The sequence below is a fragment of the Bos javanicus genome, chromosome 8 (genome assembly GCF_032452875.1).
Source record: "Bos javanicus breed banteng chromosome 8, ARS-OSU_banteng_1.0, whole genome shotgun sequence".
Classification (NCBI taxonomy): domain Eukaryota; kingdom Metazoa; phylum Chordata; class Mammalia; order Artiodactyla; family Bovidae; genus Bos; species Bos javanicus.
This window is the reverse complement of record NC_083875.1, coordinates 104251225-104272802: the sequence shown is the minus strand read 5'-3', so window position 1 is coordinate 104272802 and position 21578 is coordinate 104251225. Positions and strand designations below refer to the sequence as shown.

At 52.7% G+C, this 21578-nt stretch overlaps 1 protein-coding gene across 2 annotated transcripts in view; it reads left to right on the top strand.

The window, feature by feature from the left end:
* WHRN (whirlin) overlaps positions 1 to 21578 on the top strand; it is a 90314-nt gene that overhangs the window by 56142 nt on the left and 12594 nt on the right. Inside the window, exons 4-8 of one of the 2 annotated variants that reach the window (XM_061426622.1) lie at positions 9701 to 9903; positions 11012 to 11048; positions 12166 to 12378; positions 13385 to 13594; positions 16652 to 16684. In XM_061426622.1, the coding sequence (XP_061282606.1) occupies positions 9701 to 9903; positions 11012 to 11048; positions 12166 to 12378; positions 13385 to 13594; positions 16652 to 16684 (696 nt within the window). The remainder of the gene's footprint in view (positions 1 to 9700; positions 9904 to 11011; positions 11049 to 12165; positions 12379 to 13384; positions 13595 to 16651; positions 16685 to 21578) is intronic. The other variant, XM_061426623.1, reaches the window with a different exon arrangement.

The following is a 21578-nucleotide window of genomic DNA, read 5'->3' as shown; positions in this document are numbered from 1 at the left end:
GCCCGCTCAGCCCTCCCTCCTTCGCCAAACCCATGGCAACCACTGATCTCTCCACTGTCTCCATAGTTTCACCTTCTCCCGAACGTCACGCAGCTGGAATCATAATATGTAGTCTTTGCAGATTGGCTTCCTCCACTTAGCAATATACACTGAGGGTTCCTCTATGTGCGGTTTTATTTTTCCACATGAACCTTTGTGTCAGCTTACCTCACAAAAGCCGGTTGGTGTTTTTAAGGGGATAATGTTAAATTTTCAAATAAGAGAGAATTGACATCTTAATGATGCTGAATCCTTTCCAACAACAGGGCATCTTTTTTTTTTCCTGTTTGTTGAGTCATTTTGAGTGTAGTGTTTTCTTCACATATGTGTTGCACATTTCCTGTTAAGTTTCTTCCTAAATATCTTCTCTCTTCTGTCACGGTTTTAAATGGGATTTCATCTCCTGATTGGCCACTCTGTGTGTGAAGGCTGTGCTCTTGAACTTGAGAACTCACTGATTCTTACAGGTCTGTGGAGAAGCCCAAAGCAGATGGGGGAGCTAGCCCAGGCCAGCTTTACCCTGATTTACCAGGAAGCCTCCGACTCCTAACATCTTTCCTCTTCCCGTCATCCCAGTTTTCACTCTTCCAAAATGAAGGGCTGGATAGACGTGCACTATTTCCCATAGTGAAACTCCAGCCAAAAGGAAATTGCGGCTTGTGTTTTTACTTCTTTGCCTTCCTTGTGATTGAAAAAATCGGACATCCGTTCCCCGCTGCCGTGCACAGAGCTGGGCTGCAGGTACCCAGCCTCCCTACATAGTCTGGCCTTGTCAGACTAGACCTTTACATAAATGGAAAGTGTCTCCTGCCCGTCTGCAAAAGCCGGAAGGGGCAAGGGGACTAGCTTTCCTGTTTGTTTATTTGCTTGTCCATTTATTTGATTGTTTATTCACAAGTTCACTGATGTTGTCAGGCCTTGGAACGGTGCCTCCTGCGTGCCATGCAAGGGGAATGCAGTCCTCTGGTCCACAGCTCAATGTTCACAGTCCAGCGTGGTCTCAAACCGCGATGAGGACTGTGGAGCTGCTATTGCACAAAGTGCTTTTGGGCGGTGCTGGTTTCCAGTGCCTTTGCGTCATCTGAGTTGAAATGTTGCATAGGCAAATACAAGTCTGGGGCTCAGCCTACCAGTTGGACTGGGTTCAAATCCTGCTCTGGATTCAAATCCTGATGGGTGTCCCTGGGCAAGTGACTTCATTACTCTGAGTTTCATGGCCCTGGTTTAGAACAGGCTGTACCCATGCATGCCTCAAGTGGTGCTTTCTAAGTGTTGAGTCAAATTGTACGAGGTAGCTGGCCTAAGCGAGGTGCTCAGGGGGTTTTGGTAGCTGTTCTTTCTCCTGAGTTTGACCTTTGTCATTGCTCTGATGTGTTTATTTGGAAGCCAGACTCTTCTGTGAGAAGGACTCAGGAGTGACTTCTCTGCCCTTGCTCCGACATAGACTCAGAGTGTGACCTTGGGCATGTCCTTTCCCCTCTCTGGGCCTGTTTTTCCATTGATGACCTGGGGTTAGAGCAGGCCTTCCGTGAGGACCGCTCGTGTTCTGAAGGGGAAGCCCAGGTGACGCAGTGGTAAGGGACCCGCTGCCAGTGCAGGGTATGCAAGGGTTGGAAGATCCCATGGCAGGCTGCAGACCATGGGGTCGCAGAGAGCTGGACACGACTGAGCACAGCGCATCTTACATTTCATTTCGTGTCCTGAAAATAATGAGCAAGGACTGACAATGGATGCACCCGGTGAGAAGGAGGAACCACAGGGAGGTGAGGATGCACCACTGCCAATTCCATCCGTGGCGTCTCGAGTGAGTTCTGCCTTGTGAGAGCCCTAACCCTAACCCTGAACCAGAGAGGGTGTGTGCTGAGCTCACCCAAACCCAGCTCTTACCCCCAGCTTGGTTCCTGCAGGCACCTTCTGAGCATTTACCTTGATCTTTTTTATTAAATACAGACAAGGTTTACTGACTTCTGAACTGTTGGGAAAAACTACTGGTGTCTCATTAAAACTGCATTGCTCACTTGTACCGAAAAAAAAGAAAACAAGCCCATTAAAGTTTCATACCTGATATGGTAGACCATTAAAGATTCATAATTGCAATAAAACTCTCCAGTGGAATTTGAATTTTCACTGCAGTGATGGTACAATCAGCAGAGTCCTCATTGGAAGCCACAAAATCCAATAAATTTCAATAAAATCTTGGGAAGGTGGGGAAAAAGGGGCTGAAGTCAGCTTCCTTTGGGGCCCTGGCACAGCGAGGGTTCCACTGCTGTGCGTGTCCGGAGAGGGAAGATTCCCGCCCACCCAGCTCAGCACAGGGGTCGAGTTGTTGGCAGGTCTCTCCCCCAACTCCTTCTGATGCAGGAGCATAGCCCCACTGCCATCCTGCCCTGGGTTCTTTGGGCTCATTTGTTCCCTTCACCAAGCATGAACAGAGCACAGACTGTGTGCATGGCAGGATGCCCCGGGGCTGAGGGTCATATCAGAGGTGGAAGGGTAGGCTGGCTTTTCTTCAAGGAGGAGCCAGTACTGGTCAGAGCAGAGGCTTGGCAGGCTGGCAGAACGTCGGCCAAATGCCAGCTCTTCTCACTTCACTTCCTGACCTCAGTCTCCTCATCTGTAAGATGGGGATATGAGTATGTGCCTCATAGGTGTGGTCAGTCCGTGTGAGTGCTGAAATGGAGGGCAGGGCCAGAGAGGGGGCAGGTGGAAAGGCAGGTGGTGTGGCTTTAAGAGAGTCCGAGGAGGCAGAATCGCAACATTTGGTTGGTGAGTGACCAAGGGGTACCTTAAGGGTAAGCATGGTTTTCAAGAATGCAGCTAACATTTATTGAGCACTTTGTATCCTGGATACTGTGTTACCTGCTTTGTAGTTGTTCATTCATGAATATTCACTGAGCACCTTGCATGTGCCAAGTGCTATCTTAGGTGCTGGGGCTACAGTGGAGAGTGCAGGACTTCATTTTTAATCCTCAGACAATGAGGTAGGCACTGATGCTTAACCCGTTTTCCAGAGAAGGTAACTGAGTCACCGAGAGGGTAGGGAAATCACCCAAGGTCACACAGCTAGGAAGTGGCAGCTGGAATTAGACTCGGAGGACAAGACTCCTGAATCTGTGTTCAATAACCACACAGCAGATGGCATCTCATTTAGACGATGTAACACTCTAGTGAGTGGTGGTCTTATTCTTGTTTTGAGGGAAGAAAGACTTGGAGATGTAACAGTATTTTCCCCAGGTCTCTCAGGGAGTAACAGGGAACCGTTTACCAAGGCTGGCTCACTCCCAAGCCTGAGCACTTTCCGCTGCTCCAAGAGCTTCAGACCCAGGGGACATGAATTCCTGCTTCCTGGTGGTTGGCTGGCCAAGTTCAGGGAAAATCAGTGTCCTGTCCTTGTTAAAGTCCCTTTGCGCTCTCCACGGAGCGTCCTGAACCCGAGCCTGTCACTCGCTGGGCTGTGGATGATGGAGGAGTCTTTGCTCTGCCTTAAAATGAAGGGCACTCCCGTGGTCCGCCCTCCGCTCCTCCGTCACTGGTGATGAATAGGACGCCCGTGGTGACAAATAAAATAAGCCTCCTTTATTCGTTTATCCTTCCACGTCCTCCCCATCGGCGCCTGTCTGCAAGCTGAGCAATATTAGACACTCGATCACACTCTCCCTTCTCTAGCGGGTCGTGTCCTGACAGCTCTGGGTGGGTGCTGTTTCCTTGGTTAATCAGCCTCAGGGTGTGTGGGCTTGGCTGTTGCCTTGCTCTGCGTCCCCTGGACAGGTCCCTGTGCTGCCTGTCCGGGCAGTCTCCCCATCTGTAGGGGACCCTGGAAGGCCTGACAGTCGTTGCCTGTCTTTACTTTTTGCCTTGATTACCACCCCACCCCTCCAGCCCCCCAGCCCCCAGCTGTCTAACTCAGAGCTGGCTTTCATGGGAAGGAGAGGAACATTCCAATGACTGAACATATAGAACTCTTAGCTGGGTTTTTTGTTGCCTGGGGCGGCAGTGAGGGGTTGGGCGAAGGGTTGGCTGGAATGGTGGGCTTTAGGGGAAGTGCTGGGTGAAGACCTTTAAACACTCCACCTGTACTTCACATCGCACAAACCAAAGGAAAAGGGGAAGCGAGTGGAAGTAAGCCTCAGAGAATAGGGAGGAGGGGTCTCTGCCATCCCTTCCCCATAAACGTCTCCCGGGTGCCAGATACTGCGTGGGGATACAAGTGCCTCGGGGTTGAGGGAGAATTCAAGAGAGGCTGGGCCCAAATGCTGGCTCACTGTTCACATGTGACGGTGACCTTGAGCCAGCTGACATGTCGACCTGTCCCTGCGGTTTGGAAAGAAAGCGAATGAAAAGCTCTGGAAAGCCTCTCTCATGTCAGGCCCTGTGCCAAGTGGTCCCACTTGCTTCTCAGTGACCTGGGGATTGCAAGCAGTCTTGTGTACCTTGTACAGAGCAGGAGACAGACTCGGGGTGTCCTTGAACTGGGCAGGGCCACACAGCCACTGTGTCCTGGCTGCCTGGCTTTAGGACAACAGTTATCTTTCGGCTGCACCGCGAGGACAAGACTGCAGAGCCTGCTGGCCTGGGGCTGCTGGGGTCAACAGGGAGACGCTGGATTTATTTGAAACTTGCTGGTGAACTTTAAATGGCATTGAACATGCAGATGACTCTTCTGACAGGGCTTGCAGGCCTCGGGAAGCTTTCCAACAAGTAGAAGGAATGAAAGAGAGCTGGACACAGAAATGGGAGTCACTCTGACCAACTCAGATGCTGCGAAGGGCTGTCTGGAGACAGCCCTATCTAGAGTTTTGGTTTGGTGACTCAGATGGTAAAGAATCCGCCTGCAATGTTGGAGACCTAGGATCGATCCCTGGGTTGGGAAGATCCCCTGGAAGAGGGCAAGGCACCCCACTCCAGTATTCTGGCCTAGAGAATTCCATGGACTATTCTATGGGGTTGCAAAGAGTCAGACACGACTGAGCGACTTTCACTCACTGAAGAAGAAAGATAGGAGAAGAGAGGAAAGAGATGGGAAGGACAGGCTCATGTACCCCCATTAAATCGGGGTTTTCAGAGAGGAACTGGAGAAGGCAATGGCAACCCACTCCAGTACTCTTGTCTGGAAGATCCCATGGACGGAGGAGCCTGGTAGGCTGCAGTCCATGGGTTCTCGAAGAGTCGGACACAATTGAGCAACTTCACTTTCACTTTTCACTTTCATGCATTGGAGAAGGAGATGGCAACCCACTCCAGTGTTCTTGCCTGGAGAATCCCAGGGACGGCAGAGCCTGGTGGGCTGCCGTCTATGGGGTCACACAGAGTCGGACACAACTGAAGTGACTTAGCAGCAGCAGCAGCAGAAAGTGACTCCTGCTTCAAGTCTGTTCCCTGGTGGATCGCACATGATCCCTATGCTGATGCACAGACTGGGTAGGGATTTATTCAATAGGCATGTGATTAGCACAGCAGACCTTCGATTTGCCAGATATTAATTCTTACAAGGAAGCTGCAGTACCTGTCCACTGGTGATTCACAGGACTGAACAAATGACACGTGCCCGGCCCAGGGCAAGGGAATGTAACTGAAGTTTGGAAACCATAGCGCTAAATAGGCTCACCCCTGCCCACACCCACAAGCATTGCCTCCAGAAGAGACTGATACCCCCAATCCAGCGCTGCCAGTTTTAGCTAATAAAAACAGATGCCACCGTGTAAATCTGAGTTTCGGTTAAACAGCGAATACTTGATTTAGTGTACTTAAGTCCCGTGCAATATCTGGGACAGTCCTCACTGTAAAGGGCCTGGTATCTGTTTGTGGAATTGAGTTGTTTGCCCCCAGGGCCTAGACCCGTAGGGAGGGGCTTGCTCACAAAGGATGCTCCCACTTATCTGGTCTCTCAGATGTTACTTCCTTTAATTAAACTGCTGAGATGAAATAAAGTATGTGGGAAAGATTAAAATTGATTCCCTTAGCTTAACAAAAGCCAGAGCTATTGAGAGGGATACTTAAGCAAACAGAGCACTTCAGCAGATGAAAAGTACAGTCTGGCTCCAGCTCAGAGCTGTGGGGAAGGGGGAAGCTGGGAGCAGAGGGGAGAGGTGCAGCCGCTATGCAGGGAAATGTGAGGACCCAGAACAGTGGGCTGGAGGGAGCTGGCATCGCAGTCCGCTCTCAGTAAGGCCCTAGTACCTGCCTGCAAAGGTCTTCTTTAACACAGCTTTGCTTCTCAGCATCAGGAAACACCAACTGGGAGAGAAGCACAGAGGGAAGAGGCAAAACCCACACCTCCTGTGCATAAGCACTTATTTAGCACTTACTGTGTGCCGAGCCTCAAATCAGACATTGGGTCTTCCCTTAAGCTCTTTACAAGGAGACCAACTCAGGCTACCTAAGCTTCCCAGGCGGCGCTAGTGGTAAAGAACCCGCCAGCAGGAGGTGTAAGAGGCACTGGTTCAGTCCCTGGGTTGGGAAGATCCCCTGGAGTAGGAAATGGCAGCCCACCACAGTATTCTTGCCTGGAGAGTTCCATAGACAGAGGAGCCCGGCATGCTACACTCCATGGGGTTGTAAAGAGTCGCACATGAGTGAAGTGACTTAGGACACACAAGTTCTCAGGGATTTTTCGACTGGGGAGCTCAAAGATATGGAAAGAGAGAAAATTGTGGATATTGCTGGTGGCATTGAAAACCAATGCTGATGACCGATGACGCTGATGACTGTAGAAATTTGGAGGGCAATCCTGGGCTAGGATTCCCTCCCTATGTGCAAGAAAACTAAGCAACAAAAGTTTAATGGATTTTTGTCCCCTGTTCTTAGTAACAGTGGAAAATGTGCTCCTACGTGTAATTTGGAAAGTAATTTCCTGAGAAAAATTTAAATAGGCCTCTAAAAGAGCCTGGTGGGCTGCAGTCCATGGGGTCGGGAAGAGTCCAGCATGACTGAGCGACTTCACTTTCACTTTTCACCTTCATGCATTGGAGAAGGAAATGGCAACCCACTCCAGTGTTCTTGCCTGGAGAATCCCAGGGACGGGGAGCCTGGTGGGCTGCCGTCTATGGGGTCACACAGAGTCGGACACGACTGAAGTGACGCAGCAGCAGCAGCAGCAGCAGTAATATGCTGGTGTAACCCAAACTCCTCTCGAACCTGACCTATAGTTTTCCTTTTTTTTTCTGCCTTCATGCAAGGTAATAGATCTTCTGAGGTTTTGCTATAGATTTATTCCCAAGAAGCAGGACTGACATAGCATGAAATAAAACCCAAAACAATGAATTTTGAAACCAAGCCACTATTTGAAAGCTTTTTTTTTTCTCTCCTAAAGTAACAGAAAAGTACCTTAATAAAATGAATGTGTTCTTTTAATCGATTAAAAAAAAAAGTTTATTGGGGGATTTGCTTGAGTTCATGTGGCATGAAGGTAGCAAAGCCAGAGTGTCTACCCAAGTCTGATGGTCTTTGAAGCCTTTGACCGTAGGGTTATGCCACCAGCTGGGTTATAGGGGCCATTCAGGTTTTTAAGCTAAGGAAACAGGAAACAGTAAAACCCAGTGCCAGGTCTGGGGCCAGTTTAGAAGTTAATGCACGGAGGAGAATGCCAGCCCAGGACCCCAGGATTGAGCAGGTGGGGCCACAGGTTAGGGAACGGATGTAGGGGGAGGAAAGTGAGACTTCCTGGGGAGAGAGAGAGAGTGTGTGTGTGTGTGTGTGTGTGAGTTGCTCAGTCATGTCTGTCTCTTTGCAATCCCATGAACTGTAGCTTGCCAAGATTCTCAGTCCATGGAATTCTCTAGGCAAGAATACTGGAGTGGGTTGCCATTGGGGATCTTCCCATCCCAGGGATCAAACCCGGGTCTCCGGCACTGGGGGCACAAAGGCAGAGTTGATGATGAGGGTGGGTTTTCAGAGCTGGATGCTACAGGCAGGACTAGGGAGGAACAGCAGAAGCCTGACAGCAGCCCAATAGCAGACAGCGTTAGGACCTTGGAGCCTGACTTGGGTTTCCACCCCGCTGTCCTCTTCACTAGCCTCTGTAACCACAAACTGTTTACTTAACCTGTTTGAGTCTCTGTCTTTTCTCTGGTCAGATGCAGAGCAAATGATCCCTACTTGGCAGAATGCGGAGGATATTAGATAGGGAAAAAATAGATATGTAAAGGGACAAACAAGGTTCTTGGCATACAGTCAGCATCTGGTCAGAAGTGGCTCGAAATTTGGGGCTCCAGGCTGGTGTCATGTGTTGGCCCCCCTGAGCTGCAGCAGAAATGGTCCTGGAGCTAGGATTGGGGGGGACTGGTATCTGACTCTGCACTCATTGGATTAATTTTTATTGAATTCCCACTGTGTTCTGGGCCTTGGAGACAAGGTGTGGAGAGGCTGGCGGGAAAACCCACTCATAGCACAAGGTGGAGCCCGCTGAGCAGCCTGAGAGCAGGAGGAGGTCTGTCTTTCTCGGCTCTGTGTCCCAGCGCAGAGCCTGGCACACAGGAGGTATGCGGGACGTATTGGATGGGGTTGTGGAGGCGAAGGGCCTTCTCTGAACACATCAACACTGGAGCAGAGGGGAGACAGAAAGACTGAATTTATAACCACTTTCTATTCTGAAAACTCCCCGCTTGCAGGTGAGGGGTTAAAGAAAAGACAGGAAACTGGGGACCAGGGTTTTGGTTCTCAGGCTCATCACCACATCTTCTTTTCTCTTTTTCTTCCAAATTCGTGTTTGGCTCACCCTTTCCAAGTTCTGCTTTTAAAAACGCTGGAAAATGCCCCTAGGGGTGACCATGTGCCATCAGCAGACAGGGATGGAGGGAAGAAGGAAGAGGGGCCAGAAATAACTGGTGTTATAGGGCTGCCCTTCAAGACCACGGTGGGCTGTGACCCTTGGTAGCCCCCTCCGGTCACCCATCAATGAAAGTAAAAAAAGCACCAAACCCTCCGAGTTTGAAAGTGCCCCAGCTGACCCTGAAACAGCTTCCTGGACAACCTTTCTGGTCTTGTCACATATTTATGTTTATTGGAAGGCTAGTTTTTTCTTCTTCTATTTTTTCATCCTTTCATTAAAAAATATGTTCTTCCATTACCAAATAAAACCACCGTCTTGTCCTAAAAATCCAAGCAATATATTATTCCTTTATCAGTAGGCTAGTTTTCTCATTTACTGATTTCTCTTAAGTAAATTTAAATGGTGTTTACACTAAGGCAGTGTAAGAATGCATGCTTAAGGTAACAAACTTAATGATGTAGAAGTGTAAAAGGAAAATTACTGGAACAGTACCTTCACATCTCATCTTCCCCCCAATTCCACTTGCATCCAGGCCTCTGAAATGGGTTTTGTTTTCTAGATAAGGAGACTCTCGGGAACTTCAAAGACCCAGTCCTCAAAGCCCTTGTTCGGTTGAGGGAGGTGGCCCTTTCTAGTGACAGGGTCATGGGCTGAGGATCTGGATTGGATGGTTGGTTCTGCCATTGATTTGCTGTGTGACCCTCAGGCATTCACATAACCTCTTTGAGTCTCTTGCTGTGTGACCCTCAAGCATCCACATAGCCCGTCTGAGCCTTGGTGACATCCTTCCTAGGCTACCCAGGAGGAAAATTGCGATCTGGACTCTGAGCCCCTGGCATGAGTCACTATCCTGCAGACAGCCCAGGTGACTGTGTTATGTTGTGGGCTTGGCAGGTTGGGGACCAGATTCTGGAGGTGAATGGGCGGAGCTTTCTCAACATCCTGCATGACGAGGCAGTCAGGCTGCTCAAGTCATCCCAGCATCTCATCCTGACCGTGAAGGACGTCGGGAGGCTGCCCCACGCCCGCACCACCGTGGACCAGACCGAGTGGATCGCCAGTTCCCGGATCGGGGACGCTGCCGCCAGCTGCGCAAGGTGCGGCCATGCCGTGCTCTCACTCTGAGCCCCAGGATCCCAGGGCCGTTCCTGAAAGCCAGTAACGGCCCCTTCCACCCCTGCACCACGCTCTGGGCCCCGAGCTGTGGGGACTTCCCCGGTTCCCTGAGCCTGAGGTCCCACCCCAGGCTCCCGCCCGTTTGCGGGGCCTGACCATGGGCACATCCCCTTTGCTCTTCTGGCCTCAATTTTCCTTGGAAAGCTGAACTGCAGCCTCCAGTTCGCTCGCTCTTTACTTGCTGTTTAGCAAATCTCGTAACTTCCTTTTTGGCCCTTAGTTGCTTTGTCTGAAAAGTGGGAATCCTAACTGCGGCCCGCATTCCAGGTGTGTGGATAAGGATCCCACGAGTGAGTTGCGTGAAAGGGTCTTGGGAGTCATAACGTGAGAGATAGTTGCCAGGTGGCTGCAGAGCTGCTAATAATGTAAGGTGTCATCTTTGGCTTTCCATTTGAAATCCCGAACTGACTGGCGTCCCCCAAGCCGAACACACCCAGGGCATCTCTCTCTCCCTTTCTTCATCCCCTCCTTCCTGTCTTCCTTTCCTTCCCAGTACAGTAATTTTAAAAAATTAGTTACCAACATTTAAAAAGACATCAGGTTTCCCATGGGCGGGGAGGGGGGGAACACCTGGATTTCTGGCTGCTTCTTGAAAATCGGGGATTCTGGAAGCTTGGACCACATTTTTTTTCATGGAGACAGACTGGAAGAGAGCGGCACCTGCAGGCTGTTTCTCAGCATCTCCAGGTGCCTCCGTCCTCACCCTTCCTGGGTTGGCCTGACCCCGAGACCACGTGGCACTTATTATTTAGTCTCTCCTCTGCGTGTTACCTGACTTGGCCCTACAGGGCATGAAACAACTCAGCAGACCACCTTGCCTGGTTTTAGAAGTGCCATCCACATGGTTGGTCAGGAGTTCAGAAACTGCCCGTCTGTCCAGGGCCTGATATTCCCTTGAGAGGGCCTGGTGAGCGCGGCCCGTGGTTCTCCCAAAGTTTCATTCCTCTCGCTGTAAAGCAGCCATCCCCTGGCCCGTGCCTGTTTGAACTGCTCAGACATCAGGCTGAACGTGCTTGTCTTTCTTCGTAGGTTTCCCGGGGATCTCGCAGCAGAAGGGGCCAACAAGGTACGCTGCCCTCTGTCTGCGGGCATCTTTGGCTTCTTCACTGGTGCCCGAGTGGGGAGCTCTGGGTCCAGCAGGGTGAGCAGCCCACCGACTGCCTGCGTAGCCTCCTTCCCACACTCATGGGAATGTTCCAGGCCACCAGGTTCCAGGCACCACCCTGGACCCCGGAGTTAGCGGCACGAACAGCACAAATCAGGTCCCCACCCTGGTGGGGGTCACACCCAGTGAAGAAGACACACATCAAAGTGAAGCAAACCTGCGTGCGTATCTCATCAGCAAAGACGTTCAGTGCCTTCCAAGAAAGGCACCAGGTCTTAGGAGAGAGAACGGCAGATGTTTAGGTGCGGGGAGGGCAGAGGGAGAGGGCGAAGGCTCTCTAAGGTGGCAACACAGTGTCTGGGCTGTAAGCTGAACATGAAATGGTGGTAGTGAAATCAGAGTCTGGGCAGGAGCTGGAGGGGAGGATGCAGTCAGAGGGCACAGCATGTGCCAGGGCCCTGGGGCAGGTGCCACACATGGCTTGTTGGTGGGATCGTCAGATCCCATAGGACTTAGTGAGCCGGGGAAGAGGTTTAGCTGCTAAGCCAAATGGGGTGCCATTGAAAGGCTTCACCAGGGGGGCAACATGAGATCTATGTTTTCACGAGGTCACCTCAGCAGCTCTGTGTAGGCAACAGGGAGAGGTAGAGGGGACAAGCAGGGAGACCGGGTGGCCTCTTAGACACGGCTGATGGTGGTGGAGGCCATGCTGGGAGGCATGCCGTGTGTGCGGGTCTGAGCCACGTTTCAGAAATAACATTACTGTTATCCCCAATGTACCCAGAGAGAGACAGCAACCTAAACAGTAAAATGGGAACCGTAATAATACTGCTTGACCCTGAATGGTCACGGGGCTCTGATGAGACAACACGTGTAAAAGTGCCCCATGAGCCAGAAAAGCACTTTGCAGCTACACGCAACCGAGACCCGGTGCCCTGAGGACGTCCGGGAACACCTGCGGCTTTACCCGTGGGCGGAGACCTCAGAGGGACCCACCCCACCTGTCTGCAGGGTGGCACCTGGCTGGGCTTCCAGAGCAGACTGGCACCCCCGGGGCCTCTGTCTCGCTGTCTTTCAGCTGGGGTTTTACAAGGGGCCAGCCGGCTCCCAGGTGACCCTGAGCAGCCTGGGGATCCAGACGCGGGTGCTGCTGGAGGAGCAGGCGCGGCACCTGCTGACTGAGCAGGAGCGTGCCACCATGGCCTACTACCTGGAGGAGTACCGCGGCGGCAGCGTGTCGGTGGAGGCCCTAGTCATGGCCCTGTTCGAGCTGCTCAACACCCATGCCAAGGTGACCCGCGCCTCCTCGGGCAAGGCAGGGCTGGAGGGGCCTGGCTTCAGCTCCCCTGGGGTTCTACATCCTTCCCTGCCTCCCTCTGAAGCCCACTCCTTTACTGAGAACCCACAAAGAGTCAGACCCAGCCTGAAGCCTGGGCAGAGACTGGTGACCAAGACAGACCCCACCCCCAGCCCCCACCCCTGAACCCCTCAGACTGTCAAGGGAACAGTCCACGTGCCTTGTGTTTGGGGTCCCAATGTAGCAGCTTTTTAGAGTCGTCTGGATTGCTCTTAAAAAGCAATGCCCAGGCCACACCCCAGGCTGGCTAACTCTGCATGTTTCACAAGCCCCCACGTGACCAAACCGCGCTGCCCTCTTTGAGAACGCTTCTCTAGTGGAGAAGCCTGTTTGAGGTTCAGAAGCTGCACCAAGAAAGAAGTGATTAAATCCACTGGGCGTGGTTACCTTTGGGAAGACTTAACAGAGGGGAGTCAGTTTTAAAAGAAGGAAGGGGAAGGGACAGGCAAGGGCTTCCTGTTCAGGGTCTTGGAGCCGGACATGAAAGGTGAGATGTTAGGGAAGAAGAAGTGAGCAGGGAGAGGGGTCGATGACGCTGGGCCCAGCATCTAGGGGTTTGGAATTGGTCCTAGGACGGTGGTGAGCCATGGAGAGTTAAGGAGGGGAGGGCAGTGACCAAGTTTGCACGAAGGTTGTTTGGGGTAACAGGGGTTTCCCAGGCGGTGCCAGTGGTAAAGAACCCACCTGCCAATGCAGGAGACCCAAGAGATGTGGGTTCGATCCCTGGGTTGAGAAGATCCCCTGGAGGAGGGCATGGCAACCCACTCCAGTGTTCATGCCTGGAGAATCCCATGGACAGAGGAGCCTAGTAGGCCACAGTCCATTGAGTCGGACGTGACTAAAGCGACTTAGCACGCACGCCTGCATTTGGGGTGGCAGAGGGCCGTCATGCCTGCCGGTGGAGCTCCCTGCTGAGTGCTTGGCTTGTCCCGGCCTCCAGTTCTCGCTCCTCTCCGAGGTGAGAGGCACCATCTCCCCCCAAGACCTGGACCGCTTTGACCACCTGGTGCTGAGACGGGAGATTGAGTCCATGAAGGCGCGGCAGCCTCCGGGTCCTGCAGCCGGGGACACCTACTCCACGGTCTCCTACAGCGACACTGGCTCATCCACAGGCAGCCACGGCACCTCCACCACCGTCAGCTCGGCCAGGGTGAGCAGCCCCTGCCCCTTGCCTGACCTCACAGCCAGCAAGGGAGTTAAGACCCATCTGGGTTCGAATCCAGCCCTGGGAGTCTCTGCTGGGATGTGACTCCTGGCCAGCTCTGGGCCTTCCCTTTCAGAGCCTCAGTTTCTTCGCCTGTGAAAACCTCCTGATTGCTGGGTGCCTCCTGTGTGCCAGGCATGGGCTCTCAGACACAACGGAACAAGACGGATTGACCCTGCCTCAGGGGCTCACAGGCTGAGTGGGATGCAGGCGGGTGGGCTGGGGAAGAAAGGCGGAAAATGCAGGTAACGAGACAAATGGCTTCCTCGGTAGCTCAGACGGTAAAGAATCTCCCTTCAAAGTGGGAAACCTAGGTTCAATCCCCTGGAGAAGGGAATGGCATCCCACTGCAGTATTCTTGCCTGGAGAGTTCCATGGACAGAGTAGCCTGCTGGGCTGTAGTCCATGGGGTCAAAAAGAGTCGGACACGACGGAGCGACTAACATTTTTCTTAACGAGACGAACAGAACCAGTAGTGGGAGGATCCCATGAGACATCACGCTGGTGGTCTCATTGATGGTAATGGTCGTGGTGACCGGGATCTTCCCTGAGAGACCCACTCCTGATTCTCTGGAGCCCCTGAACCCAGCCTGACTTTCTCCCAGACTCGCCAGCCCCCAGAAAGGCATCTGGGCCGCCTCAGGGTGTGGCTATGCCCCCAGGATGCTCAGAGGCAGATGAACCCTGGGAGGCCTTGGGGAGGAAAGGGCAGGGGAAGTGCCTTATTATCCATCTCAGGACACAGCCAGTTACCAAGACCGATGCCGTGGGAAAAGTCAGAGCTGGAGGTCAGGAGAGCCGGCTCGGCTCCGTCCTCTGCTTCCCTGCCTGTCAGTCATTCAGCCCCTCTCTCCTGTGGAAGGGGAGGAGGAAGTCTAGTTCTTTAACCACTGTTACTCCCAGACACTGAACTGGGAGCTCTTACAGGTGGAATCTCTATTAGACAGTGTTGGTTGTCCTGTTGGAGGAGGAGGAGGTCAGAGGATGCGATGATGTCCACCTGCAGATACAGGTGGTCAGCAGGCACAGGTGCACTCACAGCCACCAGGAGACAGCCCCGCAGCATGCCCGCTTTGTGGGCTTCAGCTCCCAGTGTGGCTTTTTTTTTTTTCTTAAAGCTCTGGGGATCTGAGCTTCTGGGGAAACTTCTATTCCTCTACCTCCTGTCCCTACCATCCAGAGTCACCTTCATCCCCCGAGTCCTCATCCTTCCTGGGGTGGCTAGGAAGCTGCCGCCCATTCCTCCAGGCTCTGGACACGGCTGCAGACCACTTCTGGGGCAGGGAGGAGGCTCTCCCCTACCTGGGGCTGCATGTTTGGCTCTGATGTGGCACACATGGGTGACAAGCTGGCTTCAGGCTGCGGAGCCCTGGCCTGAGGGTTCATTTCTCTCTGCGTCCAGCTCCACTGAGATTGGCTTAAGTATGTCCATGTGGGGATTCAGGAGCCACAAATCACTGCTCTAAAACTTGGGGGGTTGCATACTGTACTTCTGGGATGATCCCTTTAGAAGTGAGGATGAGAGATCCAGTGGGTGGGATGGGGTGTGTTCTAGCCTGGAAGGTAAGGGGCTTAGGTTTAAGCCCAGCTTCTCTGGGCCTTGGTTTCCCTGTGGGTAGAATGACCTGAGGTCCTTGGTGACTCTGGCCACAGCAGCCCAAGGCCCCGAGGGCAGGCCAGGCTGCAGGATTTGGAGGTGTATCCCCAGGAAGGGCTCATGGCAGGGGTTCCAGCCCCAGCTCAGCGCCTGGGTCTCTCCTGTACTTGGAAGGCACTGTCCCTGACCATCTGAGGCCCCGCTGTGGCAGCTGACCCTGCCTTGTCAAAGACACCTTCCCTCCAGATTGGAACACCCTGGGAAAGGCACAGCTCTAAAAGCTACAGGATGATTTTGAGCAGGAAGTTTGTAGGACAGATGGAAAGGGTCTCCCAGCTTCTGAAATGTGAATAACTATGAGTCTGAGTAAACTCCGGGAGTTGGTGATGGACAGGGAGGCCTGGCGTGCTGCAGTCCATGGTGTCGCAAAGAGTTGGACACAACTGAGCGACTGAACTGAACTGATGAGTCTGAGACCCCTGGAGAGCACAGGTGCGTCAGATCAGGACTGACCAAGGTCAGGACGAGCTCTGGGAGGTGGGTGCTAAGAGAGCGATGTGCAGGCAGGAGAGGCGGTGTGGAAAGGCACCCTACTCCGCAGCGCCTGGCTCTCCCTCCTGGCACTGGGGTAGCAATGCTCCTTTACCCAGCTTGTTGGGAGAGTAAAGGACAAGTAACCTCCCAGACATGCTGCCCACACCTGGAGGGCAGAGGAAGCATCTGTTCTTAGCCCGTTTCCCAGCCTGGCTGAGGTAACCACCCTGTATCTGGGGACTTGCAGGCACTTGAGGCCTTCTGGAAAGCATGGGGCTGAGGTTCTGCCATTCCCTCTCCAAATGTCATCCCACACTAGGCATCTTCCACAGGCACAGCCCTGGGCTCCTGTTCATGGCACTGAAGTTCTCTGCCAACATGGGGCCTGGGCTTCCCTGGAATCTGGGTCTTCTCTGATGGAGGCTTCCAAACAAGACACTCCTTCAGGCTCTGCCTTTCAGCCACAGATGTGACCTTGGACAAGCCACTTCCCTTTGCTTAGCCTCAGTTTTCCCATCTGCCAAGTGGGAATAATGATCCTAGCTTCACCTGCTGGAGACTCCCAGGGTTGCCCTCAGGGGGCATGGCCATCTCCTGACGGCCCTTCTCAAGGACACTGTCCTTTCTTGTTTTCCTTCCAGGAAGCAGTTAGAATGAAGCCATGCTGACTGTCCCTGTGGGGTCTTCCTCATCCCTCCTTTATTCCTGCCCAAAGCAGTCCACGTGAAGAGAAAAGGAGTTTGGGGAATTTTTGTTTGTTTTGCCTTGTGTGTGTATGTGTGTTTGGGAAGGGGGTTTGCTGTGCCCGCTCCATCCCTTATGTTTATTTGACGTATTTTTCTTTTTGCCTTTTGCCCACCCTTCCTCCCCAGGAGCGGCTGCTGTGGCTTATAGACCTGATGGAGGTACCGTCCTTCTTGCCGAGTGGGGCTCTGGGGATCCTTCAGCTGGGGCGGAGGCAGGGGGCTGTGGCCCTTCCCCTCACTCCTTTGTGCCTACACCCAGCCCAGCGGGGAGACCAGGTTCTTCTTGGTGTTCTCTGTCTCTCTCCTGTTTACCAGTCCATCAGGGTTTTCAGGCTCTGCGGTGGTTCAAATCCCAGCTCTGCCAGTTCCTTGCTGTGTGCCCTCAGGAAATGATTTCACTTCCCTGAGCTCAGTTTTATAAAATGATGATGACAGTTCTGTGCTATGGAGCCGTCAAGAGACCTCTTCGCCGTTGCCTGTGCCACACAGCCTGTCTGTCTGGAATGTTCTTCCCACTTCATATGGCATGGCTATCTCTTGTGTGTGCTTCAGCCCTTAGCTCACATGCCTCTTCTTCCAAGCAGACTTCCCTGATCCTCTCAAGAGGGGTGACTTTGAGTCTCTGGACCCTTCAGCCCCCTGGGCTTCCTGCTGTTATGGCTCCTGTGTCATTATATTTTAATAATATTTACCAGCCTGGTCAGTTACCCCCCTCAACCATGGGCTGCTTGAGGGCGCAATTGTGTCTGGAGTCAGCGTTGATTCCCTAGTGCTCTGCATAGAGCCTGGTCCACATTGATAATTTGGGCCTTTCTTAATAATAATGGTAGCTGGCATATGTCAAGAGTCTCCATGGCACGGTGATAATGCTTTCCAAGTATATCTTCTTTGATCCTCTCGGTAACTAGCTGTGGCAAGTACTACCATGATTTCCATTTTACAGAGAAGAGAACTGAGGCTCAGGGAGAAGTGACTTGCTCAAGATTGCTCAGCTAGCGAACGGTAGAGTGTGGATTCCAAGCCAGGCCTGCTTACCTCCGAGCTGGTGCTGTTACCACTGCACTCTCGTTGTGATTCTTCCCTGAAGCTCAACCGGATCCTTGTTAAGCATCATCTACCTATCAATCTATCGATCCATCTATCTATTTCTACTCTCTTCCTCCTTATCTTCCTTTTGTTCCGTTAGCAAATTTCGATTGAGTGATTGCTACCTGCCGTGCACAGTTGCAGTGCTGGGAATACAGTGGTGAACAACAAAGAAATCCTTTCCATTATGTGGTTTAGAGTGGGGCAGGAGTGACAGACTAAACCGGATAAAGAACTGAAACACGCAGCATGTTAGGTGGTGAAAAGTGCTAAGGAGAAAATAGGAAACAGCAGAGGGGCGTGGTCAGGAAGTGACAGCTCAGTAGGACGAGGAAGAGGTAAGGAAGACGGTCCTGCCCACAGCTGGGGGAAGAGCATTTCCAGCAGAGGGAAGAGCAAGTGCAGAGGCTTTGAGGTGGAACCCGGAGTGTCTGAGCAAAGTCCAGGAAGCCGGAGACTGGAGCAGTAAGTGAGGGGAAGGGCAGTGGCGGGTTAGTGCTGCCGCCTTGGAGTTTGTGTCTGAGCGAGATGGGAGCTGTTGGGAGGTTGGAACAGGGGCCAACTGGTCTGACTGGTCTGCCTTAGTTGTTGAGAGTGGATGAGCGTGGGTTTGAACCCAAAACAGGTTCATTCCCAGGCAGGTGCTGGGGAGGTTGTGCAGCCCAAGCTGCTAAGAGATGTGATAACAGGCTTTGCAGGGGCCAGCTCTTCCTGCTGCCTGGTCAACCCTGGCCTCAGTGTCTCTTAGGAACCCCCTCCCTCCAAACACACACAGCAGGTCTCGGGCTAGACACCCCACGCTGCCTGCACGTGGAGCCACAGGACAGACACCTCTTCCTGGAAGCCCCTCTGTGTGGGAATGCAGGGCACCAGACCCATCCTGGAAGTAGGAGCCCACACCCTTCCTCTGCCCTGTCCCCACCACGCAGTGGCGCCCTCGGGAAAGCCCCTCACCCATCACCGGCCTGTCTTCCCATCTGTACAACCCAGGTAGGCTCCCAAAGCTCCTCCAACCCTGAGAGTCCTCTCTGTCGAGAGATTCTAGAAAATATTCCAGGGGAGGCACCACAAGGAATGGCTGCCCTGTGTTCCCGCTACTTTCCTGTTTTTGAACAAGGGTTGCATCATTCCTCCTGAGGAACCTCTTCCTAAGGGGTCGAAATGACATTCACTTATTCCCTGCTAAGTGCCCAGCACTAGCCCACAAAACCACCATGTATGAGTGAGCTTTTGCCGCAGAGATGCTGAGTAACAAACAAGCCCCACAATCTAGATGGACATCAACTCAAAACGTTTCTTGCTCATGTGCAAAAATTCTTTCACCCGGGGAACACACGTGTTTTTCATGTCTCCGTTAAAATGCCCACCCCGTTGCTTTAACCTCTTGCTGAGTTTTCTTCGGCACACAGGGAGAGCTGGTGGGGTCCACCGGCAGGGACCTCAGCTTTCTCCTGTCTGCGTCCCCAGTACCAGCCCAGGGCCTGGGACAGGGTGGAGGCCAAGGAAATGCGAAGCAGAAACTGGAGTGAAACCTCATTCCCTGGTCACTCAGGATCATCGTCTCCCTTTCCAGCCTCCTGAACAGTTACCTCCTCTGTCATAGGAAACTGTCCTCTGCTCTGGCGCTCAGATGGGCAGGGTGGCAGGCAGCTGGCTCTCGTGACCCAGATGCCCCAGACGGATGCGCCAGTTGGAGCCGGTTCCCATTTAGCCCAGAATCCCTGGGTCGTGCTGCACAGGTTATCCATCCCAGGTTCAACACGGCTCATTCTGCAGCCGTTTTCTCTCAAACCAGACACAATCGATCAGAGGAAATCAGATGCAGCCTCCCGCTTCAACAAATTGTGTTTAGTTTCCATTTGTCTAATAAGAGTCAGCCCTGGCAGTTTTCTGCTGCCTCCAGACAGTATCATCACCCTCCCATAAAGATGTCGGCCAGGAGAGCTTTGCAAAAGAAGAAAGGGCTGCCTGACATTTCTTGAATTCCTCATCTGGTGCAAACAGGCCTGAGGCAGAGGGGCTTAAATGTATAGGCTCTGGAATCTCACACACTAGGGTTGGCTCTCCCAACTGGTAGCCGTGTCACCTTGGGCAGGTGACTTAAGCTTTTGAAGCCTCAGCTTCTGCATCTGCACAATTAGCTGATAAGATCAGCCATCTGTGTGTTGCTGTGGAGATCAAGTGAGATCCAGGGTGGGCTTACAGGTGTGGAATACTCAGCATTGGTTCTGCTGATACTCTAAAGGCCAGCAGGGACTTCCCTGGTGGCCCAGGGGCCAAGACTCCAAGCTCCCAATGCAGCAGACCTGGGTTTGCCTCCTGGTCGGGGAACTAAATCCCACATTGCTGCAACTAAGAGTTTGCATGCTGCAAGTCAGATTCCACATGCCTCAACTAAGACCCAGCTCAGCGAAAGAAAAGAAGGAAGGAAGGAAGGAAATTAAGGCTGGCAAAGGGCACTGAAGAGGACTGCAGAGGAAAAGGGGTTGAGAGGCCAAGGCCAAGCTTGTGCCCACCGGGTAGATGTCACTCAGGTCGGGGTGCAGTGGAACTTGCCCTGCTGAGGGCCTTAACTAGAGCCCTTCTCCTCCTGGATTTGCCCTCCAGGCCCCTCATGTGTCTAGAATGGGGCTCTCCAGTCTTGTCAAAGGATGCTTGGGATGCGGTCATTGCCTCTAAAGGCCATTGCCATCTCCCCTGCAATAAGGCTAGAAGGGGGTGTGGGCGTGGCTGGCAGCCCTTGGTAGCGCCAGCCTCTTCCCCTTGGCCTCCATGCCTTCCTGCTCATCCGGGGCCAGAGAAGGATGGAGAAGCTCCAGCCTGTTTCAGATGCCTCCTGCTGCAGAGACCCCTGACTGTCAAAGCACCCCTTCCCAGAAAGAGGGAGCAAGTGATGAGAGGTTGACATCCCACCTACTGCATCGGCCTCTGGTCCAGCCTGGTTGGGTTAGCTCCTCTGCTGGGCAGGCCCCTCCTAGTAGGGGAGCAGGAAGGAGCCCATCTATGGAGCCCAGTCACTCTGTGGCTCCTTATTTACATGATAGCAACTTTAAAAATACTCACAGCCTAGAAGTTGAGAGTTGTGTTTTATTTGGTGGACAGAACTGAGGATATAACATCTCAGAAAACTCAAGAGACTGCTCCGAAGAGGCAAGGGCCAGAGGAGCCAGGATATATAGGAGTTTTTGTAACAAAAATCAGGTAGTCAGACCCACAAGAGATTACTGTTCACTAAAGAAAACCAGGTATCTCAAGGAATTTGATGCTTTTCTGTATATGGGAAGATGCAAGAGTCTGGGCTCACTGAAACCATTCCTTGGCTGTGCGCCTCGGCTCTCTGGGGCCAGTATCCCATATTTTCTCATCCTGAGTTCCCTCGGGGCCCACAGCTCTAACGTGGTGGCTTGATGGCCACTGCCTCCCTTTGTTTACTGCTACGATAGCAATGTCTTCATTCACACAGAGATGCTGTCTATAGCCCCTCTCCAAGCAAGCTCCCCCGTGCACAGACGGACACGGTGAAGCTGGAATTAGTCTTTTCCCTTGAGTAGAACATCCCATTCCCTTCTGAGAGGCCTCAGCAATGCCCTTTACCTCCCCAGAACCATAGATTCACCAGAGGATGTTAATAACCTTCTGGGCGGGTGCAGCTTTCCCTGGGCCGGTGTCTGAAATAAGGACCCTTCCTCCAAGCCGGTGCATTGAGGAGAATCCTCCCCTCTGTGTGGGGACTGGGGGTGTGGGAACTGCTTCCAGAAAACAAAACCAAGTCCATGGAGGTCAGAGCCTGCTGGAACATGGCCAGCCCCCGCGCCCCTCGGAGCTTGCGTTTTTCCAGCTACCCCCTAGGAGAGCTAGACTAAACACTGATTTAGGACTGGTGGAGGGGGCTTCACCTTTTCTGTGCCATGGACCCCTCTGGCAGGCTGGCAAAGCCCTGGGGACCTTTCTCAGAGTAACAGTTTTA